Source organism: Aotus nancymaae, unplaced genomic scaffold (genome assembly GCF_030222135.1).
Source record: "Aotus nancymaae isolate 86718 unplaced genomic scaffold, 86718_ANA_hifiasm-v0.15.2.pri h1tg000014l, whole genome shotgun sequence".
Lineage (NCBI taxonomy): Eukaryota > Metazoa > Chordata > Mammalia > Primates > Aotidae > Aotus > Aotus nancymaae.
In genome coordinates, this window is record NW_026988425.1 from 123,189,952 (window position 1) to 123,212,726 (window position 22,775).

At 43.4% G+C, this 22,775-nt stretch overlaps 1 protein-coding gene across 3 annotated transcripts in view; it reads left to right on the forward strand.

The window, feature by feature from the left end:
• The first annotated feature begins 11,713 nt into the window (after positions 1-11,713).
• Positions 11,714-22,775, forward strand: part of ENTREP2 (endosomal transmembrane epsin interactor 2) — a 399,634-nt gene continuing 388,572 nt past the window's right edge. For all 3 annotated transcript variants that reach the window (XM_064376326.1, XM_064376328.1, XM_064376327.1), the window contains exon 1: positions 11,714-11,932. In XM_064376326.1, the coding sequence (XP_064232396.1) occupies positions 11,714-11,932 (219 nt within the window). The remainder of the gene's footprint in view (positions 11,933-22,775) is intronic.

A 22,775-nucleotide genomic window follows, 5' to 3' on the forward strand; every position in this document is an offset into this window, starting at 1 on the left:
GGGCATGGTGGTACACACCTATACTCCCTGCTACTCGGAAGGCTGAGGCATGAGAATCACTTGAACCTGGGAGGCAGAGGTTGCAGTGAGCCCAGATCGCACCACTGCACACTCCAGCCTGGGCAACAAAGAGAGACTCCGTCTCAAAAAAAAAAAGGTATCTCACCATGGTTTTGATTTGCATCTCCCTAGTGACTGATGATGTTGAGCATCTCTGCATGTGATTATTGGCTATTTCTTTTTTTTAGAGGGTTTCACACAATTCAATATGATTTGAAAATGATCAGAGATAAATTTCAATGAATCAGTAATTTTGAAAATGGATGTGCTTCTCTGAAAAATTAGGAATGATGTTGAGCCTCCTATTTAAGTGCATATAAGGGTATAAAAATATATAATAAGTGTATCAAAGGATTTCCTAATTAGCTTTAATCCTTGCTGTCTTATAAAGCACTCATTTTCATGTATTTTTCTGAAGTACATGTTAGCTCTCTAATGTAATTAGGTGTATATAAGAGGAATGCAACATCAGTGGACACTTAGGTTGATACCATAACTTGGCTATTGTGAATAATGCTGCAATGAAGATGGACTGCAGATATCTCTTCAAGATACCGATTTTATTTCCTTTAGCGGTCATTTCTTTCCTTTGTTGGAGAAACATCACTCCAGAATTTTTGCCTGCTTTTTAATTGGGTTATTTATTTCCTTATTGTTGAGCTGCAACCATTTATATATATGTATGTTTACTGTCCCTTATTTATAGGATAAATATATATATTTATTTTCTGATTTTAGACCCTAACAGATATATGATTTGCAAACATTTTCTCCCTATCTGTGCATTTTCTTTTCATTTTCTTGATAGTGTCTTTTGAAAAAAGGTTTTAATTTTGATGAAGTCCAATTTATCTATTTTTTTCTTTAGTTGCTTGTGATTTTGGTTTCATAGCTAAGAAACCACTTCCCAATCCAGGGTCAAGTACATGTACACCTATGTTTTCTTCAGAGTTTCATAGTTTTAGCTCTTTTTTTTTTTTTCTGAGACGGAGTTTCGCTCTTTTTACCCAGGCTGGAGTGCAATGGCGCGATCTCGGCTCACCACAACCTCCGCCTCCTGGGTTTAAGCAATTCTCCTGCCTCAGCCTCCCGAGTAACTGGGACTACAGGCGTGCGCCACCATGCCCAGCTAATTTTTGTATTTTCAGTAGAGACGGTTTCACCATGTTGACCAGGATGGTCTCGATCTCTTGACCTCGTGATCCACCTGCCTCGGCCTCCCAAAGTGCTGGGATTACAGGCGTGAGCCACTGCGCCCGGCCAGTTTTAGTTCTTACATTAGGGCTCTCATGGATTTTGAGTTAACTGTTGTATATGGTGTGAGGGAAGGGCCCTCATTTCGTCTCAGTTTTAAAAGGAGCAGTATATTAATGCTCACCATCTATACTTAGGTCAATGTCTGTCTAGTTATTTGGTTGTTTGAAGTACATTAACTAATGCAATTCTTCAGAAAGAGACAAGACCCTCTAAATTTTTGTACATTGATGATAGTCGCAGTTTGGCTCTTGTTGCCCAGGCTGGAGTGCAATGGTGTGATCTCGGCTTACCGCAACCTTTGCCTCTCAGGTTCAAGCAATTCTCCTGCCTCAGCCTCCCAAGTAGCTGGGACAACAGGCGTGCGCCACCATGCCTAGCTAATTTTTGTATTTTTAGTAGAGACGGGGTTTCACCATATTGACTGGAATGGTCTCGATCTCCTGACCTTGTGATTCACCTGCCGGCCTCCTGAAGTGCTGGGATTACAGGTGTGAGCCACCGCGCCTGGCCCTGCATCCTTTCTTTTTAAAAATTATTATTATTATTTTTTAAGTTCCAGGGTACATATGTAGGATGTGCAGGTTTGTTACATAGGTAAATGTGTGCCGTGGTGATTTGCTGCACCTATCAACCCATCACCTAGGTATTAAGCCCAGCATGTATTAGCTCTTTTCCCTAATGCTCTTTCCCAATTGCCCTCCCCTGACAGGCCCTGGTAAGTGTTCCCCTCCCTGTGTCCATATGTTCTCATTGTTCAGCTCCCATTTATAAGTAAGAACACATATGTTTGGTTTTCTGTTCCTGCATTAGTTTGCTGAGGGTAATGGCTTCCAGCTTCATCCATGTCCCTGCAAAGAACATGATCTTGTTCCTTTTTACAGCTGCATAGTATTCCATGGTGTATATGAACCACATTTTTAAAATCCAATCTATCTGTATCCTTTCTACTTGAAATTTAGTTTTAGTGGATATAAAATCTTTGAGTAATATTTTCTTGTTTTTCCTTAAAATGCTTCCACATTGTTTTTCTGGAATGATGAATTATTGTCCAATATTTTATTTCTCTCTTAAGTCACCTGGTCTTTTTGCCTTGATCCCCAAAAATATCTTCTTTTTCTTTAGAGCTCAGAAATTTTATTCCAATATATTTTGGTCATGACCATTCTGGTTTGATATTGTCTGGTACAGAGTATTGTCCTTTAAGACGCAATTTCAAATCTTTTTTAAAATGCAGAATTATTTTCTTGAGTGATAGTTCTTAGTGTTTGTTTTGTTCCTTTGCTTTGGTTTCCCTTTTCAGGAACTCCTTTCAGCCACATGTTGGATCTTCTTTAAAACTCTTCAAATATGCCACTGTCTGAAATCTTTTCTATCTCTTTAATTTTTTTATGATCTTAAAAATGTTCCTCCTTTTTGCCTTTTATTACTCCTCAGGTTTTATCTATTGTGTTTATTCACTCTTGTACTGCTTTTTGTTTAGTCTTTATTTCTGAAATTCTTTTTTCCTTTCATTTCTGTTTTACATGTAAGTCCATCCATGATTAATTTTCAATACATCGTTGTATAAAGTGTGAGGTTTAAATAGAAGTTGTTATTTATTTGGCTTTGCTTATTGATGTCCTCTATAGTAAGCTTTAATATCAAGTAATTACTCCTACTTAATTCTTTTCTCAGATTATTTTAGCTATTCTAGAGCTTGTGCCTTTTTCCATACATTTAAAAATAAATTTACCTATGTCTTTAAAAAAAAAACACCTTTTGGGATTTTGATAGGAATTACAGTAAACCTATCAGGAAATTTGGGGAGAATTTACATCTTTGCTACGTCAACTCTTGCAATCTATGAATACAGTATGTCTCTCCATTTGTTTAGGAGTTTTTAAAAAATTTCACCATTGTGGTGATTAATTTTATGTGTCTTTACTGGGCCGCAGTACCCAGATATTTGGTCAAATATTATTTTGGGTGTTTCTGTGCTTATGGATGAGATGGAAATTTAACTCAGTGGACTTTGAGTGAAGCAGATTCCCCTCCATAATGTGGGGGCCCTCACTCATCTAATCTGCTGAAGGCCTTACTAGAGCAAAGTTACAGTTTAGATCTATTTTGTGGTTATGTCCTTCTGGTGTGCTCTCATTTTCTATGGGGATGTTACTGTATTTCTTATTATCTTTTTTGAATATCCTTCTTAAGAATCTAATTATACTTAATCCCTACAAGAAAAGAGGAGAAAAGGGATTTCCACATCCTTTCCAGGTTAGGGGATCATTATAATCAAATCTGAAATCTCCTAGAAAGTTGTTTTTGTTTAGACCCCACACTTACATCACTGAATGATTTCCGAAATTTCATTACTTGGTCTGCTTATTCTAAAGATATTGAACTAATGATATAATTAGAAGACTAAAACTAATAAAGGCATTACAATAATGACTATTGAATTATAGGTAGTAATTAGCCCATAAGAAATATGAGGTCTGGTGCAAGGTCTTATTGATCTTTACATGGCTTAAGGTAATGTCTTGTATATTATTTCACTCAATAGATATTTATAGAATAGATGTTTTAAATAAGGAGGAACATTTAAAATTCTTTCTTAAGAAAGACATCAATACAAAAACATTTACTATAGCTTTTATTCTAATAAGGTGTTATGTGTACTATGGGAAATTCAAGAAATACCCATTGTGAAGTCTCTTCTCAAAGTTATTATACCATATTTGAGGAAACAGCTTAATCTCTTTTGCCTTATGCTGACCTAGAAGATGGCACACAGATACCAAGCCACCTCTGCTGAACATGTGTATGCTGCTCTCAGTCTACGAATGGTGTTAGATCTCACCCTTTCTCCTATTTTGGTTCAGTCTGGCATTTTGAGGTTCTAATCTGACTTTGTCTTCTGGATGCAGACCCTGTGGGCCTAACTTTCCCTTTAGTCTTTTCCAGCATAACTTGTTCTGCTGCTATTAGGCCAGGGGAAGCTAGACCTAATGGAAGTAACTTCAGATAGAAGTACTGACACAATAATAGAAAAATAACTGGCACTTAGTGTTTGCTATATGCCAGGTGCTGCTCTAAGAACTCTAGGTAAACAAAATCATCTAATCCTCACAAGAAATTTACAAGGTAGGTATTATTATGACTTGCATTAGGAATTGAAGCTGAGGTTTTTACTAAGGCAGTGTAACACCAACATGTATGCCCTAACCATTCTGCTGCCCTGACTTTTCGATGTGAGAGAAGAGCTAATGGAGAGATAAAATTTGCACAGGTAATGAAGAAGGTCATTCTCACCAGGAGTGACCCATTACTCTCCAGAAGCTTAGAAACCAGAGGCCATGCTCGGTGTGGTGGCTCACGCCTGTAATCCTAGCACTTTGGGAGGCTGGGGTGGGCCGATTGCCTGAGCTCAAAAGTTCGAGACCAGTCTGGCCAACATGGAAAAACTCCATCTCTACTAAAAAAAAAAAAAAAAAAACTAGCATGGGTAGTGGCAGGCACCTGCAGTCCCAGCAAATCCGGAGGCTGAGGCACGAGAATTGCTTGAATCTGGGAGGCGGAGGTTGCAGTGAGCCTAGATTTCATCACTGCACTCCAGCCTGGGTGACAGAGCGAGATTCTGTCTCAACAAAAATAAAGAAAGAAGGAAAGAAAGAAAGAAAGAGAAGGAAGGAAGGAAGGAAAGAAAAGAAAAGAAGAGAAAAGAAAAGGAAAGAAACCAAAGGCCAGTATTTTGCTTGAACAGAGGATTAGAGAAACATGTTGGAGAGAGTGAAGAGAGAAGTTGGTTTTGCTGAATGGTCCAGGTTACCACTGAGCATATATCTAGCTCGCATGCATGAAAGAAGCTAACATATGCCCTATGAATTATGTCTCCACAATTTGCTGCTGCTGCTCTTGCTGTTGCTATAAAAAGGTGAGGCTAGTCACATCATTGACACCAAAAATGAATGCGTCCTAATGCTTATTTCTCTACGAGACTTTCCATTTATCCACAGGCAAAATGTTTTACTTTTGTTTTTCACTAAAGAAAAGTGAAGGAGTTCTGGTTGAAGGTGATTCTCATACTTCGGAGCCAAATGCTAAATTTTACTCCATTATTTTGTGTTCAGTTGATGGATGACAATTATCAAATCTCATGTGGCCTGACTCATAATTTTCATAGTTTTTCCTTAAAGGCAAAACATTTCTTTCATGTATAAGTTTGTTTGAGTCTGAGCATATGAATAACTGCTTATTCTAATGAAACCATTAGAATGCATAGGTTTCTAATAACCTGATTTAATGGTGCTAGTTGAGTTAACTTAAGTGGAACTTACCTCTTAGCCTCATTGCCCTCCTTGGATAATCCAGTCATTTACTTCTCAGGGGCTTTTCACAAAATTCTAGTCAAAACTATCTCAGAAGTGTTAAAAACTTCCATTTTAACATCGTTTAGGGTAGAGAATTAACTTGAATTAAAGTAATTGAATACCACTATCTGCTGAGGACTGTGCTAAGTGCATTAGGATACTGCAAACATGAATTATTCCTGTCTGCAAGGAACTTACTACTAATGGAAAGTGCCAGCATTCATAAAGTGCATAATATTTGAAAAATCCTTTCCTATATTCATGATCTAATTTAAATCTCATCACAAAACCTATGAACTAATAAGTATTTCAAGGCCTGTCAAAATTAGGTTTCTCCTCTTCCTTCACTTAGCTGTCCTTTAATTATTTTGGTAGCAATGAGACAGACATTTTAAACCCAAGGAACAAAGACAAGTCAAAATTCTATGTGCCTTATTCTCCAACAGCGTCCAGGGAGTCCAGCGTGCTTCCAGCCCTTCAATGACAATCACCTGAACAAACATGCCCAGGACACTGGTGGACAGGTATCTGTTCTAGTCACTGCTTTCACTTTCTTTGGGTATATATCTAGGAGTGGAACTACTGGGTCATGTGAAAATACTATGTTTATTTTTAAAGAACAGCCAGACTGTTTTCCACGTTGGCTGCAGCATTTTACATTTATTCCAGCAATGTACAAGTGTTCCAGTTTCTCTACATCCTCTCCAACACTTGTTATTATTTTTTATTATAGCCATCCTCATGGGTTTGATGTGGTATTTCATTCTGTTTCTTTTTCTTATTGTGGTAAAATATATGTAATGTAAAATTTGTCATTTTAACAATTTTAAGTGTGCAATTCTGTGGCATTAAGCACATTCACAGTTATGCAAGCAGCACCATCAACCATCTCCAGAAATTTTTCACCTTCCGCAATTGAAACTGTACCCACTAAACACTAACTCCCCATTCCCCCCACCCCCCAGCCTCTGGCAACCACCACCCTACTTTCTGTCTTTATGAATGTGACTACTCTAGGTACTTCATAAGGTAGAGCTGAACAATATTTGTGATTGGCTTATTTCACTTAGCATAATGTCTTCAGGGTTTGTTCATGTTGTAGCATGTGTCAGAATTTCCTTCCTTTTTAAGACTGAATACGTTTCCAGTGTATGTATAGACCACATTTTGTTTATCCATTCTTCCAAGGATGGACACTTGGTTTGCTTCCACCTTTTGGCTGTTGTGAATAATGATGCTATGAACATGGGTACAGAAATGTCTCTTCGATGCCTGTAATCCCAGCACTTTGGGAGGCCAAGGCAGGTCTGTCCCCCAGGCTGGAGTGCAGTAGCACAAACACGGCTCATTGCAGCCTGGACCTCCCAGACTCAGGCAAACATCTCACCTCAGCCTCTCAGGTAGCTTGAACTACAGGTGCACACTGCCATGCTGGACTAATTTTTGTATTATTTGTAGAGATGGGGTTTTTCCATGTTGCCCAGGTTGGTCTCAAACTCCTGAGCTCTGACCTCGTAATCCACCCGCCTTGGCCTCCCAAAGTGCTGGGATTACAGGTGTGAGCCACCACGCCTGGCCTTCTTTGAGGTTTTCTATGCATCAAATCATGTCATCTGCAAATATAGTTTTGCTTCTTCCTTTACAATTTGGATGCCCTTTATTTCCTTTTCTTGTCTAATTGCTCTGGCTGAACTTCCAATAAAATGTTGAACAGCAGTGGTGAATGTGGACATTCACCACATGTCAAATTCCTGTTCTTGGGAAAAATCAGTCTTTCACCATTGAGTTTGATGTTATCTGTGGGTCTTTCATAAATGCCCTTTACCATGTTGAGGAAGTTAAGGGAAAGTGAGTTTTAAAACTGCTATCTATAGAAATAATTTGAGGCCTAGATCGATATCTTTCTTTAGAGAGAATTTTCTATTGCTTTTGCCAGCTCCTAGGGGTTTGAACAATGCAGGATTACCTCAATTCAAATCAGGATTGGGGTTTCTGGGCACTTGCAAAAAGAGGGAAGGTTGGCTTATTTCCTGCTCCAGGGGTGCAGCCATTTGGGGTTCTGTCACAAGGCAGGGGACTGGTTTACTGGGTCCCCACCCTTGGAGACTCCTGGATGCAAACTCATCTGACTCTGCGTGTGCAGCTGCCAGAGCTAGAAAGGCAGCCCAGGTGCTACATATACCTCTCTGGAGGCCTTCTATCGAGGCCTGGTGTTTCTCATTATCTCCATGATCTGCTGCATGCACCTCTCTGGATTCCTTCTTCTATTGGATCTAGGCCTGGTGTTCCTCATTATCCCCATAATCTTTGATACTTTTCAGGAGATATTTAAGAAATATTCCCCCTAGGAGGCTGAGGCAGGAGAATTGCCTGAACCCAGGAGGCGGAGGTTGCGGTGAGCCGAGATCGCGCCATTGCACTCCAGCCTGGGTAACAAGAGCGAAACTCCGTCTCAAAAAAAAAAGAAATACTCCCCCTGGTTTCTAAGTTGTCTTTAGTAGGAGAAGTAGCTGGTCTGCCATTCCTAGAAGTAGTTTCTGCCCTATTACTGTTCCAGAGGCAGAAATTGTGAGATCCAACTACAACTCTCTACTACCCTAGAGAGGCTGCCAAGGGTCTAGTTTCCTTCCCATCCATTGATGTATAGAGAGGTACAGGTCAAAAAGAGCAGGAATCTGAAACAGGCATGTGGTGAGCAAGGCATTTGTAAGTGTTCCTTGTCTCTCCATGGTGCAAGCAGCCCCCAAACCTGCCTTTCAGCAAGAAGCTCAGCCACCTCGTCATGCTTTGCTTAAGAACAATCATCTTGTCTATTAGTCCCATCTGATCTAGGGAGAAGAAAAGCTGTAACTTGGTTCCAGGGCTCTCCAAGAATCTGCTGTAACACTAGGACATGTATTATTATAATGCTTTTATAAGAGACAAACACTGAAGATCAAAGAGAATCAGTGAGTTGTTATGATCAGTGTCAGGGAGGCTAAGCTCAGGCCAGCACCTCCCTCTCTGCCTTTCTCCTTCCCTTCTTTCCATTCTGTTCCACCCTTCCCTTTCATTCTTCTTTCGTTTTGGCTCCCACCAGCAGACCAAATTAAAATGGAGTCAGTCATGCCAAACTTCTAATCCACCAAGCTGAAACTCAGTTTTTTAGCTTTCTGAGAAATCAGGAAGGAAGAGAGAGAGAGAGAGAGAGAGAGAGAGAGAGAGAGAGAGAGAGAGAGAGGGAGGAGAGAATGAATAGACAAACAACAAATGTTCAAATAGGCCAGTTTGAGCAGACATAAGGAAGTTCCCTCAGTTTTAACCATTATAAGGAAAGTTATTTTGAAACAACGAATCTGCTTTTTGTTCCTCATTTCTACTTTCTTCAGTCTTTTTCCGTCTATATATACTCACTGCCCACGTGGCAGAGTGGAGTTCTCTGAACCTCTTATGACTGAGGGCTCTCTCATTCATGAATTGTTCACTGTTTAAGTAAACTGTTACATTTATTTGTCTAAAGTTTTTATCAATAGAACTGCTTTTTTATCAATAGAAATGTGAAGTAATATTAATTTCTAGATCAGTCTGTCCCTTTGAATCCGAACGAAATTTGCAGCAAAGGTAGATCTCTCCTAACCCACCTTCCCCAAAATCTGTGCTCCTTGGAGCTCTCTTTTCATACCTTTCATAAATAATAATAATAATAAAAGTCAATTCACATGTATTTTGGAAGCATCTCTAATTCATAAGTGGGAAATCACTGGAGGTCACAGCTGGCTCCTACCTCTATTTAATTCATCACTGATGCCTCCTAAACATCTCCCAAACACACCCAATTCTGGAAATCTCCACCATCCCTACCTTAATCCAAAACACTGTCACCTCTTGCTAGCTGACAGTAACGGCCTCTGAGCACTCTTCCGCTTGGGCACCCCCAACCCATTTTTGGTACCATACTCAGAAAGCTCTTTCCAAATCTTCTTATCATCTGCTTATTTATTTATTTTGCGGGTGGATGGGCACTGTGTAGCATACTGAACCCAGTATGCTAGAAGCTCTTTCCACTAGACTGAAAGTTCCCTGCATTCAGGGGGTTTGCAACTCATTCTTCCATCCTCAGTGCCTGGCACATAGTGGATGTATACTATTTTTCGAATAGTATACAATGTCAATAAACTGTAATTCACTAATTTGTTAGGCTATTGTCTGTTTCTGAGTCCCTTAAAGGCAGGGATTTTTGTCTGTTTTGTTCACTCATGTACTCTGAGAACCTAAAAAAAAGCCTTATGATTGCAGAGCTCTTTATGAACTTTCGTTGGAGGAATGAATGGATGAATGAATGGGGGAGATGATCACAATGGGAACCTAACTTCTTGCCACTCCAGGATCATGTTTTGAAACACTGTATCGTTTGAAGCTCTTAAAAAGTGCTGCACTGCGAATTTCTAAGCAGAAAATGCCTCCAGGAAATTGGAATTTGTATAGGAGTGCTCTAAACAATGCCGGCCAGAGGCTTAGTTCTGTTACAGATAAGAACTGGGGGAGAAGGCACCGTTTGGCCACCGGCCAACATTTTGAGATCAGCCACTTTATCTGTGGAATTCCCCACCCCCTGTTCATCCCTTGGCCATCTCGTTAAATTGGAAAATAAATCCCATCCCTGCTAAGGTGTTAGCTGATAAAGGCTTGAGCTATAGCCCCTTCAAGGGGAATTTGCATTTTAATAGAGGATCGTCAAGCCCCAAAGGAATCAATATCTCTAACGGTGAAATTTCAAGCACCAGCAACTGAGATATTTTGGGATGAGACTCTCCAGCGTTTCTCATCCGACAGTAAGGTCTGCCAGAAAGCCACGGAAGAATGGTCTCAGGAAATGACCGGCCGCTTCCCTTTATTACTCTGAACTTTGCCGTTTCGTCTGGTCCCTTCGGACTCCCGTGGATCTCTTAATTTGTCAATGCAGCCCTTTTCAACACAAGTAGTCTTAAAGTTGGCTCATCCACAGGGCCACAAAGGAACTATGGCAATCAAAACTTGCAGGTTTTCTTGGTATTCCAAGGAAGCCAATTATTAGATATTTTAAACCCTATGTTGGCAAAAGGGAGTGGAGATGGTTTAATCGGTTATTAATGATATTCCTCATTAACATTCGTTTTGTGCATTTTTTTTAAGCCCAAACTTTTAACTTGTATCAAAAGCATGCAAATCAAAGGTGGGTAAGAGACATCGTGTGTGTCCTGGCAATGTTCTCAATGTCCTTCGGAGCTGAGTTCTCAGAGGACGGCTTGGCAGATTCTCGAACTGCAGAAAAGCGGTATCTTGGATCTTGGATTTCTGCATTCAAGAGAGGCTCCTGTCCGCCACACCTGCCGCCCAGCGCTCGGAATTACCCTCCTGTCTGCTCCCAGCCCTCCTAGGCAGTCTCCCCGTCCTCAGCGCCCCGCGCGCCCATCCCGAGCAGGCCCCAGGCTCTGATGGCTCCGCTGGCCCGCGGCCCGGCTCCCGGGCCCCTCCGCGCCGCTGGCCCTGAGCTCTGTCGCGGAGGCTGCTGCCCTCACCCTCGATGCGCTGCCGCCTCGGCTCTTTCCGCAGACCCGCCGCCGCACGGGCGCGAGGCGGAAGCGCCGAGGCTGGGCCGCGCGAACCGCACCTGCGCCCTCCCCGCCCAGCTCCCGCTCCCGCCCCAGCCCGGGCCCAGCGCACCGCGGCGGGGCTCGCGCCCGGAACGGCGGCGGCTCGTGCCCGGCACGGCAGCAGCAGCGGCAGCTCGCGTTCACGCTCGCGCTCGGGCCGGGGAGCGCGCGGGGCGGGCGGGGGAGGGCGCGGCGCGGCCGGCGGGCGGGCGGCGCGGCGGCGGCGGCATGGGCGCGGGCACCGGCGGGGGCTGCGGTCGCCCTGCTGCCCGCCCGGCCCGGCCCGCTCCCGGCGCGCGGCCGCCGCAGCCCCCGTAGCCGGCTGGGAGACCGTTCCCGCAGCCGGCGCAACTTGCCTCGGACCCTCTGTGAGCGGCGGCGGCGGCGCGCGTGGGGCCGGGCGGGAGCGGGCAAGGCGTGCGGCTCGGCGCGATGCCTCCGGCCGGCGGTCCCCGAGCGCCGCGTCCCGCCGCGCTGCCCCGCAGCCTGTCCCGCCTGCGCGAGTGCCCGGGCCGCTCCCGCATCGTGCTGGCGCTCGGGGCCACGCAGATGGCGCTCGGATGCCTCATCGTGGCCGTCAGCTTCGCCGCGCTGGCGCTCACCACGTCGGCCCGCGTCCGCCACTCCTGCCCCTTCTGGGCCGGCTTCTCGGTGAGTGTCCGCGGCCGGGCGGGTTAGGGCTCCGAGGACGGCGCGGGCGGGGGACGGGGGGCTCTGCGGCCGCCGGGACAGGCCACCGCGGGCGGCAAGTTCCGGGCGCCAATGCCGGGGCCGGGCAGCTGTGGCGCTGGGCTCAGTTCGAAACTCCGAGCGAAATAACTCCAGGGCCGGGTCGCAGCTCTCGCAGCATGGCGTTCCCGCTCCTATTGCGCTGATCCCCGGAGTTACTTTTCTTAGAGGAAACAGCAGCCCGGCGCCCGCGGTCCTTCGAGCCCGCAGCGGCCAGAGGGAGCGCCGGGGACCGCGCGCGCGGGGACACGACCTCGCCGGTCGCGGCCGAGGCGAGGAGGTGGGATCCGAACCCAGAGCGGAGCAGCGTCTGGGCGCGCCTCTCGCCTTCATGGCGGCCCTGGTCGGGGGTAGGGGGGCGCGGGGCACGTCCCGTCGGGTTGCGGCTCAGCCCAGATGTTGGGGACCGGCCGGACCCTGTGGTCACTCGCCGACTTGGCTTCGGGGACTTCTGGTTTCCCGCGTCCGCCCTCAACGGCCTGGCTTGTGGGTGGCGGGACTGGGCGGCCGACCCTCATCCGGCGTCCTGCGGAGAGGGAGGTGGGGAGAAAGACGAGGGACGGCGTGCTTTCTGAGCTCCAGACCTCAGGAATGACTGATTTTCAGACTCTTAACCACCAAATCACGGAAGCCAGTGATGAACAAATACCCGTAGGAGAAAGACACTGGGACATCTCTATTAAAGTAACTGTCCCCAAGAGTTAAATTTTTGGCGTTTTGTAGCATTTTGCTGACGGTTTCCCCCCCTATATTAACAAAGAATGGACGTTATGGGAATGGGAGAGATATATGCAGAGCAGATATTTATGAAGAGAGGCACTTGTTCTGAGAACTCTTGACATCTGTAACTGGATTTGGTGTATGGTGCTAAAATACATCGCATAGGCTTGTAAACTCCGTACGTTTTGATTCCATCTACAGAATTCCAAACTAAGCTTTTGTAACTAATGTTTGCTATTTGTTCTTGAGTTTTAACATTTGAAAAATTGGTCCAGCCTTGCTTATTTGTTGATTTCATAATGGTCTTTGTTCTCTAAGTTCATTGCATGGCTTTTACCCTAACATCTGAGCAAAATTGCCTCTGGAACACCTCGATCGATACAGGTGTGGCTGTTCATCCTAATGGGGGTATTAATTTTCAAAGCTTACTTCAGATCAACGGTGAGACTTGGAGAGCTGAATAGGGACAACAGAATGTGTGGTCACAGCTGGGAGTGTTCAAGTAAAAGAGATGCAGTTGGAGGCAAGCGCACGGGAGCGTTGATTCAAATGCCCCTCTATATATAGTTTTCTCACATCTGTTGCATGGTTTTTAGCATTATTGAATATGCATTGTTTTCATGTCTGTCTAGCGGGCACTGAGGTTTAAGTCTGCTGGAACCAGCCTACAGGTGGCAGACTGTAGTGGTGAATTAGCTCCACTTCCTGGCTCCTCCCTGAACCCCCTCTTCCTGGTTTAGCTTTGGGTTCCCAAGGGTGTGGACAGAGAGCTGCCTTTTAATAATAAACCTAAAGGGGAAAACATTAAGTGGATACAGTAGAAAAGCTATTTATGCGAAAAATGCAAATCCACTCCGTTTTAGTTTAAGGAGTTAAATAAATATGTAAAACAGTTAATTCAGTTTGCATTTGCAGTGTTATTTTCTTCAACAACTCCAACCTGTTCTTTTTTTCTCCCCTTAAAAGGCAGGATCTCCCTCTGTTGCCCAGGCTGGAATGCAGTGGCACTATTATAGCACACTGAAGCCTGGAACCCCTGGGCTGAAGTGATCCTCCTGCCTCTGACTCACAAGTAGCTAGGACTACAGGTGTGTGTACCACCATGCCTGGCTAATATTAAAACACTTTTTTTTTTTTAAGAGATGGGGTCTCACTATGTTGGCCGGGCTGGATTCAAACTCACACTCCTTACCTCAAGGGATCCTCCTGACTCAGGCTCCCAAAGCACTGGGATTACAAGCTTGAGCCACTATGCCTGGCTTATAACCTGTTAGTTCTAACTTCCCATGTTTCAAAGTAATTCCACAAAGTTCTGCTATGTATGGACATTCCTCTAGACTCTGGGGATCAACAACGAACACAGCATACTCTGCTTACATTTTAGAAATGATAAAGTAACTTCTGTCCTTCGTTCTCCATCTCCCACATTCCTGTCTTTTCATGGGCTTCGTTTCTGTCTTCAGACTTATTTTGCTGCAGGAGCCTTGAAGCTTCTTTCAGGATGGTACAGTGTATACCATTCACCTGTTGTCTCCAACCCTTTGCAGAAACCCTGATTGGTTCCAGCTGTGTTGGGACAGATTTGGACGTTGACATGGTTGTGCGTGGGGAACACGGAGCCATTGCCATATATATGCCTGCCCTCTGAGATTGGTGAAACTGCGTCGCCAAGGTTGTTCTTCATTTAAGAATGGCAGCTGGGATGGCTGGGCTGGCTTTATACAGAAATCCACACTGTGGGGCTTAGAGGTGTGCTCTGGTTTCTCTAAATCTTCTAAAATGAGACCTATATGCTTGTTAGCAACATGTGACTTTCTAGGCCCTCTCTGTAGTTTGCACATAGTGAAAACCTATTGTAAAAATAACTCTCAGCCTGGTGCGGTGGCTTATGCCTGTAATCTCGGCACTTTGGGAGGCCGAGGCGGGTGGATCACGAGGTCAAGAGATCGAGACGATCATGGCCAACATGGTAAAACCCTGTCTCTACTAAAAATACAAAAATTAGCTGGGCATGGTGGCACATGCCCGTACTCCCAGCTGCTCGGGAGGCTCAGACAGGAGAATTGCTTGAACCTGGGAGGCGGAGATTGCAGTGAGCCGGTATCACACCACTGTACTCCATTCTGGGCGACAGAACGAGACTCCATCTCAAACAAAACAAAACACAGCTTTTCTAGATATAAGAAACAATAGCTAAGACAGCCCACACTTAGTGAGCACTTACTTATTGTGTGTGTAATAGCCCATCACTCTGGTGGCCTCTGCCTGCTGGTGCTCAGGATCCTGTGTGTTCCCTCTCCCTGAGTTTGGACTGGGCCTCTGATTTGCCTTAGCCAGTGGGACACAGCAGAACTGAGCCTGAGCCAAAGCCTTAAGAAATCTTGGTGCTTCTGCTGAGTAAACTGAGGGGAAGAGGGATGAGTGACTTGCCCAAGGTCACTCAGCTACGAAGTAGCTTTGAACTTAGTTGCTCTGACTTTAGAGGCCAAACTCCTACTAACCATTAGGCAGAAGGGGATGAAATGAAGCATGCTGGTAAAGGGGTCCACGTCGGCAAGGAGGCAGCACTCTCTGTTTCTTAGGAAAAGCATAAAACATGCCTGAAAAGGTGAAGATACAAGAGAAATATAAGGAGCCATTCCATTGGGGCAAGTTGAAGAAGTTGAAGGTTGAAAGGGGAGGACTCGGCAAGGTTGAAGATGTGAGGGGGAGGCAGGCCTGGCCACAGGGCTGTGATGGACATAGAGCTATGCAGTTTCCATTGTTTGAGGACCCCCTGCAGATGGTTTTCCTGTGCTGGGCTGTGCCATTCAGTGAGTCGTCAGGTAGATCTATTCCCTGTGGATAGACATCCTGCCCGTTTTGAGAGGTGATGAGCTGTGTTCATAGTTGAGAAGACTAAGAGCTGGATGGAGGTCTTGAATAGGTATCCTTTAATAGAGTAACTGTTATTTTCTTGGAGATTTTATTAATGCTGAGGACTCAGGGGCAAACAATTACATTGTGAGTAATCCACATTACCGGTTCCATATGTTGATAAAGACATAGCCATTGGGAGCTGACTCTCACTCACACACACACACACACACACTCTCTCTCTCTCTCACACACACTCTCTCTCTCTCTCTCTTCTTCTCTCTCTCTCTCTCTCTCTCTCTCTGTTTTTCCTTTAAAAAGCAACTCCACTGGATTTTTTTCATACTCTGAAAGTGATATATACAAAGTAAAAATAACTGAAAATAAAAAAGTGACTGGGCATGGTGGCTCACACCTGTAATCCCTACGCTTTGGGAGACTGAGGCAGGTAGACTACCTGAGGTCAGGAGTTGGAGACCAGCTGGGCCAAGATGGCGAAACCTTGTCTCTGCTAAAAATACAAAAACTAGCCAGGCGTGATTGTGGGCACCTGTAATCCCAACTACTTGAGAGTCTGAGGCAAGAGAATAGCTTGAACCCAGGAGACAGCGGTTGCAGTGAGCTGAGGTCGCACCATTGCACTGCAGCCTGGGGGACAAGAGTGAAACTCCATCTCAGAAAAAACCCGAAAAACCCACAAACAATATGTAGCTTTTGTCTACCCCAATTTTCTATCCATAGACTACCAGAATTACCAGTGTTGTTTAATGCAATCCTTCTACCCTTTTCTTTATAATCATAAAATGTATTAGAATTTATATATATGTGTGAAAAATGTTTCTTTCCTTTTTAAAAACAATTTACAAAAATGCGTGCCACCCATATTACTCTGTAACTTATTTTAAAAATTTAATGTCTAACAAGTATTCCCAGCCATAACTCATTATTATTTTTAACTTAATTTAATGTCTGTGGAATAGTCCACAGTATGAATATTACAAGTTATTCAGTTACTCTCCTGCTGGGAATAATTTCTACCAGTTCTGTGCCTCTACAAACAATGCTGCTTATCCAGCCTGAGATGCCACTGCTTTTTTTTTTTTTAAGGATAGATTCTCCAAAGGGAATTGCTAGTTGGCGAGTATTCACATTGGGAGTTTTGTTAGCTATTTCTGGCTTAATTTTCACAAAAGAATGAAGGCACATCCACAGAAGCCTACAGTGTGTGCCCCTTTTCCTGTCCTCTTGCAGCGTGGGATATTAGCAATGCTGAACATTTTCATTAATTTGATGGAAGCAGAAAGATAGTTCATTGGATCTGAATTTCCATGAATACTTTATTATGTGTTGCAAATATTTTCTTCTTTTGCTTAATTTTTGGTGTCTTGCTAGATAGAAAATTTTGAAACTTTTAATATAGTGCATCAATTTTGGGACCACTGACAGTTTTATCATATGAAATCTTCCAATTCAGAAACAGAGTAGGCCTCTTCATGTCTTTGTTCCTTGTTTTATGCCCTTCAGAACATGTTTTATGGGGATGTGTTCATGGTGGCAAAGTAGTTTTTCAGTCTCCCTTGAACTCCTCCTGGAAGCTAAACCAATCAGCAAGACAGCCATAGATAAAGCTTAAAGAGAATATAGTCAACAAAGTGAGGGGGACTCTTTCCCCACCCATCTAATCCCTGGACTGGGTGGGCATGGCCAAAGCACCAGCATCAGAAGGACCTGGGAAAGAGCTGCTGTGGCCTCAGGGGAGGGATGGGAAATGAAAGGAACTATTGACAGGTAGTGAGTGGAAACCAAAAACTACCATGAGCTGCTCACCCCTAAAAGCAGAATGGAAGTCTGGACGGGCAGACCTGAGAGCAACTGGCAAAACTGGAAAAGGGCTCCCAGGCTTCTGGTGACAGGTGAGAGCAACCAACTGCGTGTGGACGTGGGATAATCAGCGTCGATGTGGTGGCATAGGCCTCGGAGAATCTTAGAAATGCACAGCAAGTCCCCCCTTCTAGAAGGACAGCACCTGACCTTGAGCATTACTGGAAACATACACCAAATTGAGCAGAAGACAGATGGTGAGAGAGAGAATAGGTTCAGATGGTGGAGGTGTGGAGGGGGACCCCCAAGGAAAAAGATCTCAAAAACTACTTTAACAGAAAAAGATAACATCAAAAGCTGAGAGCCTATAGACTTGGAAAAGAAAGACTTCAACATCCTAGAGCTGGAGCAAAGGACTAGAGGCAAGAGATCTTTCTGAGCCTTACAGAGGTTCTGGACTTGGTGATGGGAAACAAGTGGTTACATGGAGAATTCCTGTTTTGGGTCTTTCACAGATCAGTAGAGCCCAGTGGGAAAGCATCTTAGTCCTTCTTCATTAGGAACTCCCTTCTATAGATCTGGAAAATCCACCCCATTTAATCATGGACAACAAAAAAGGAATATGATCCAAACTCATGCAACATTGATTCAGTGAAAACATGGTGAAGATGAACATAATGGTACTACTGAAAATGAGAGCACATCAGAAAAATTATAAATTAATATCTCAATATAAGCTAAAAGAAAATAAAGTTTTATAAGAGTAGTATGAATCAGAAATTTTATTTTATATATTTATTTTTGAGATGGAGTCTCCCTGTGTTCCTCAGGCTGGAGTGCAATGATGTGATCTTGTCTCACCGCAACCTCCGCCCCCCAGGTTCAAGCGATTCTCCTGCCTCAGCCTCTTGAGTAGCTGGGATTACAGGCTTACTTCACCATACCCAGCTAATTTTTGTATTTTTAGTAGAGACTGGGTTTCACCATCTTAGCCAGGCTGGTCTCAAACTCCTCACCTCAAGTTATCCACCCACCTTGGCCTCCCAAAATGCTGGGATTACAGGTGTGAGCCACTGCAACCGTCCTGAATCAGAAATTTTAAAAACTTCAAAAGATATGGCTAGATGACAGGAAATTCTGAAAGGAGTACAGAGAGATGTCAGAAAAGAATTTGGAAAAAATGAGTTTCAAAAATGGAGACTAAATTAGAAGGAACGCAAGAGCAAATAGATACCCTTAGGAAGCACAGAAATAAAAATAGAGGATTAAAACGAGAAAAGTTTTAAAAAGGGGGATAAAGTGAATTAAAGGAATGTAGGAGACAGGCATAGGAGGTCCAATATATGTATAATTAGCATCTAGGGACAGAAAAAGCAATAGAGTAGCATAAATATTTAGAACTATAATGCAAGAAAACTTTCCTAAAGTAAATGAAGATTTGAAAGGTTATATTGTGTAACTGGGAAAAATCAATGGAGAGTAGTCAACATTGATATGTTTCCCTGTAAAATAATGGATTTTAAAGATAAGGAAAAAAACCTGACAGGGTGTGGTGGTTCATACCTGTAATTCCCGAACTTTGGGAGGCTGATGCAGGTGGATCACATGAGGCAGGAGTTGAAGACCCACCTGGACAACATGAAAAAACCTCATTTCTACCAAAAATACAAAAAATTAGTTGGGCATGGTGGCACATGACTATAGTTCCAAGCTACTCAAGAGGCTGAGGTGGGAGGATTCACCTGAATCTGAGAAGTTGATACTAGGGTGAGCTGAGATTGTGCCACTCCAGCCTAGGCCACAGAGAGACACCCTGTCTGAAAAACAAAAATAAAACAAAACAAACAAACGAAAAAACCAACAACAAAACACACACATAAAAAATCCCCCCTTGGGCACCAGGTTAAAAAAAGTCCTAGTCATTTAAAGGTATGGTGCACTGGAATGCTCATAGCCAAATTCTATGCTCAAAAACAATGAAACGCTACATATTTTTTCTGGAATTTTTTTGAAATAATTTCTAACTTATAGAAATGTTGCAGAACAGAACTAAGAATTTCTGTGTCTCTTCACTTACATTCCTGAATTGTAAACATTTTATTGCATTTGCCCCATGGCTTGTGTTGGTGCACATTATCTTTCTCGAGGTAAAAAATACCTCAATTATCATTAGATTTTTTCTCAATGTTTTGGGTGAAAGCTGTAGGCGTGATGTTGCATCACCCCTAAAAAACTAAGTGTATATTCTCACCACTCATGGATACTCTATGTACTCATCAGAAACCTCTCCAGATTAGGAAATCAGCCCTGGAAGAACATTGTCATCCAATCTGTAGACCCCATTCCAATTCATTGTCATCCAATCTATAGACCTCATTCTGATTTCATCAACTGCCCAAATAGTGATTCTTTTTCCTCTCTGGCTCAGGGTCCTACCCAGGAACATGGTGCATTTCTTGTGTCTCTTCACTCTCCTCAGTCTTCTCTCTGTCTCACGTTTTCCACAGTTTTAAAGAGCACAGGATGACCCTGAACCTGGATCCATCTGATTTATCCTCATGGCCAGATTCGGCTCATGAGTTCTTGGCAGGACGATCCCACAGATGCCATGCTTTCCTCAGTGCATCCTATCAGGAGGCGTTGATGTCAGCCCTTCCCACTACTGGTGTTATTCACCTTGATCACCTAATGTTATTGCTGTCTGCCAGGTGTCATCATTTTAAATTCACCATTTCCCCGTTGATTATAATTTGTATGGGGAAGTCTCAGATTCTGCCAATATCCTGTTTTTGGTCAAACCTCTGTCTTTCAGTTTTTACTTCTGTTGATGATTGCCACCCAAATCAGCCTCGTCTCCGATGGTTGCCAAGTCATAATTTTCTATTTCTATCATTCCTTCTACATTTGTTGTTACTCTACTGTAGGAAGAGCTTTCCCATTCTCTCCTGTATATGGATGTATGGATTTACGAATTCATTTTAGAGCGTGGGGTGCAGATATCTCTTCAACATACTGATTTCATTTTCTTTGGGTATATACCCAAAGGTGGAATTGCTGCATAGGATAGTTCTATTTTTATGTTTTAACGGAGCTTCCGTACTGGTTTCCATCATGGGCGTACTAACTTACCTTCTTACCAGCAATGAAATTGTTCCCCTTTCTCCATATCTTGCCAACACTTGCTGTCTTTTGTCTTTTTGAAAAAAGCCATTCTGACAGGTGTGAGGTGACATCTCATTGTGGTTTAGATTTGTTTTTCCCTGATGATTAGTCATGTTGAGCATTTTTTTCATATGCTTGTTGGCCATTTGTACGTCTTCTTTTAAGAAATGTGTATTCATGAACTCTAACCTCTCTCTCCTGTGCACCTCCATTCTTCTAGTGGTGACACTTTCCTCTTTAAAAATCTGTTTAAATCTGCCTTTTCTATTAGTACACCAGACTACATGACAGCTGTGATCAAGATCTCCCTGACTGAGGACAAATGGTTTCTTTATACTTTCACGACCCCCATCTTTTATTCTGTAGCCCCACAGGAAGAATCCCTGTCCCTGGTTCATTTTAAAATCTTCAAAAGAAAACAGACCTTGCAGGGTCTACATAATTTGAGTATGTGAAAGACTGTTTTTTTCTTTTGTATTTCACCTTTTTATTTGGGAGAATTTTGAACTGGAATTTTGAAAAGGTCAAAAGTACTATATCTGATAGTTTTATTGAAGAGTAATGAAATTCTAATAAAGCCTGGGACGTTTTCTTCAGACTCTGTTGTTCCCTTGTTTGTTGGTGAGTTTAAAACCCACGTGGGGTTTTCTTGCCATCACAGAGCTCTTCTCAGGATGACAGTCATGGAAGGAAATACATTGACAGACACAGAAATGGCTAGAACACGGCTTCTTCTCTGTCCCCAGGACCTCGTCCTCCTTGGCTCCTCATAGGATGCTGCTGGGAGCATCGCCTGATGGGTGGGAAGGGGGGTTTTCTCAGGGCCTTTGAGAAGCTTCACCTGCCTTCGTGGCAGAGGTAGGGTACACAGTGGTTCCTCTGAGCTTTTCTGGAGCTCTGGCTACATGTCCGCCTATGTGTTGACCAGGTGCAGCCCAGCCTTTCTCTCTGGAGGCCTAGTGAATCTAAGAGGCGGTTCCCAGGCCCACTGTCCCCTGGTGTGCCCGGGCTTCAGGCCTATCTGAATTACATTCTTGCATTTAAGCATTTTAAAATTTTTTCCCAGCTTTACTGAGGTATGATGATTGTCAAATAAAAAATTTGTCATACTCAAGGTATATGTTTAAGGTATACAGTATGGTGTTTTGATATAAGTATACCTGTGAAATGATTCCCACAATCAAGCTAATTGACATATCCATCACCTGACATGGTTGTGTGTGTGTGTGTGTGTGTATGAATATTTATGATCTACTCCCTTAACAGACTTCAAGTATACCAGGCAGTATTATGCTCTGTACTTGCCAGGCTGTCCGTTAGAACCCCAGTACAGACTCATCTCATAACTGAAAATGTGCACACTTTGGCCAACGTCTCCCCATTGTTGAAATCATGTTTTGGAATTGTAGTTTCAATTTATAAGCTTGGACTGCTCTTATCTCTACTTGCAACTGCTGATGAAAGTGTCATCATTTACCTGAAGGACACGGTACAGTGAGATGGGGGGTGACATATGCAGCCTGCAGGAATGGAGGGTGTTAAAACACTGGCATTTGTAGGGGAGGAAGGGGTGTTGGTGAGTCAAGTATTTAGAGTGTAATAAATGTAAACAAACGACTTCCTTTGCCTCCCAGCTACTAGAGCCTGTGACATAATTGTCACATAAACATTCAAGTTCTTTGTTCTAAAATAAATCCTTAAAGTTTAAGCTCATTCTGTTGCAGAGAAAACAGGGAACATGTGGAAGTTCATGAAAAATCACATTTTTATTTCAAAAGTAAACCTCGAAGTTAACTAATTATAAGAGATGTTCTGGCTTCTCATCTGTAATGAGAAATTATAGATAATGGCTTTGATAGTGAATAGGGATAGTGATTTTGAAAGACATTTTTTGAACCCTCAGCAGAATTTGAAAGGATTATGATGATGATACCTACTTAACATGTTAATAAGCAACTTAGCCACAATGAACAGATACTCATCAGTCTCCTGATTTTTAAAAAAATGCATCTTTTTTCAATTATACCCGAGTTCTTTTCTACCATTTGCAAAGGGATACTACTTTTTTACAACCTGATTTCTGACCCAGTATCAGAAAAAAGCAGAGGAACATAGCATCTGTTTCGCACCTGCCAATTCATTGAATCCAGCATTGGAGACACCCAGGTCCTCTCTCTAGGCCTGTGGCTGTCTTTGGTGCCTTGAA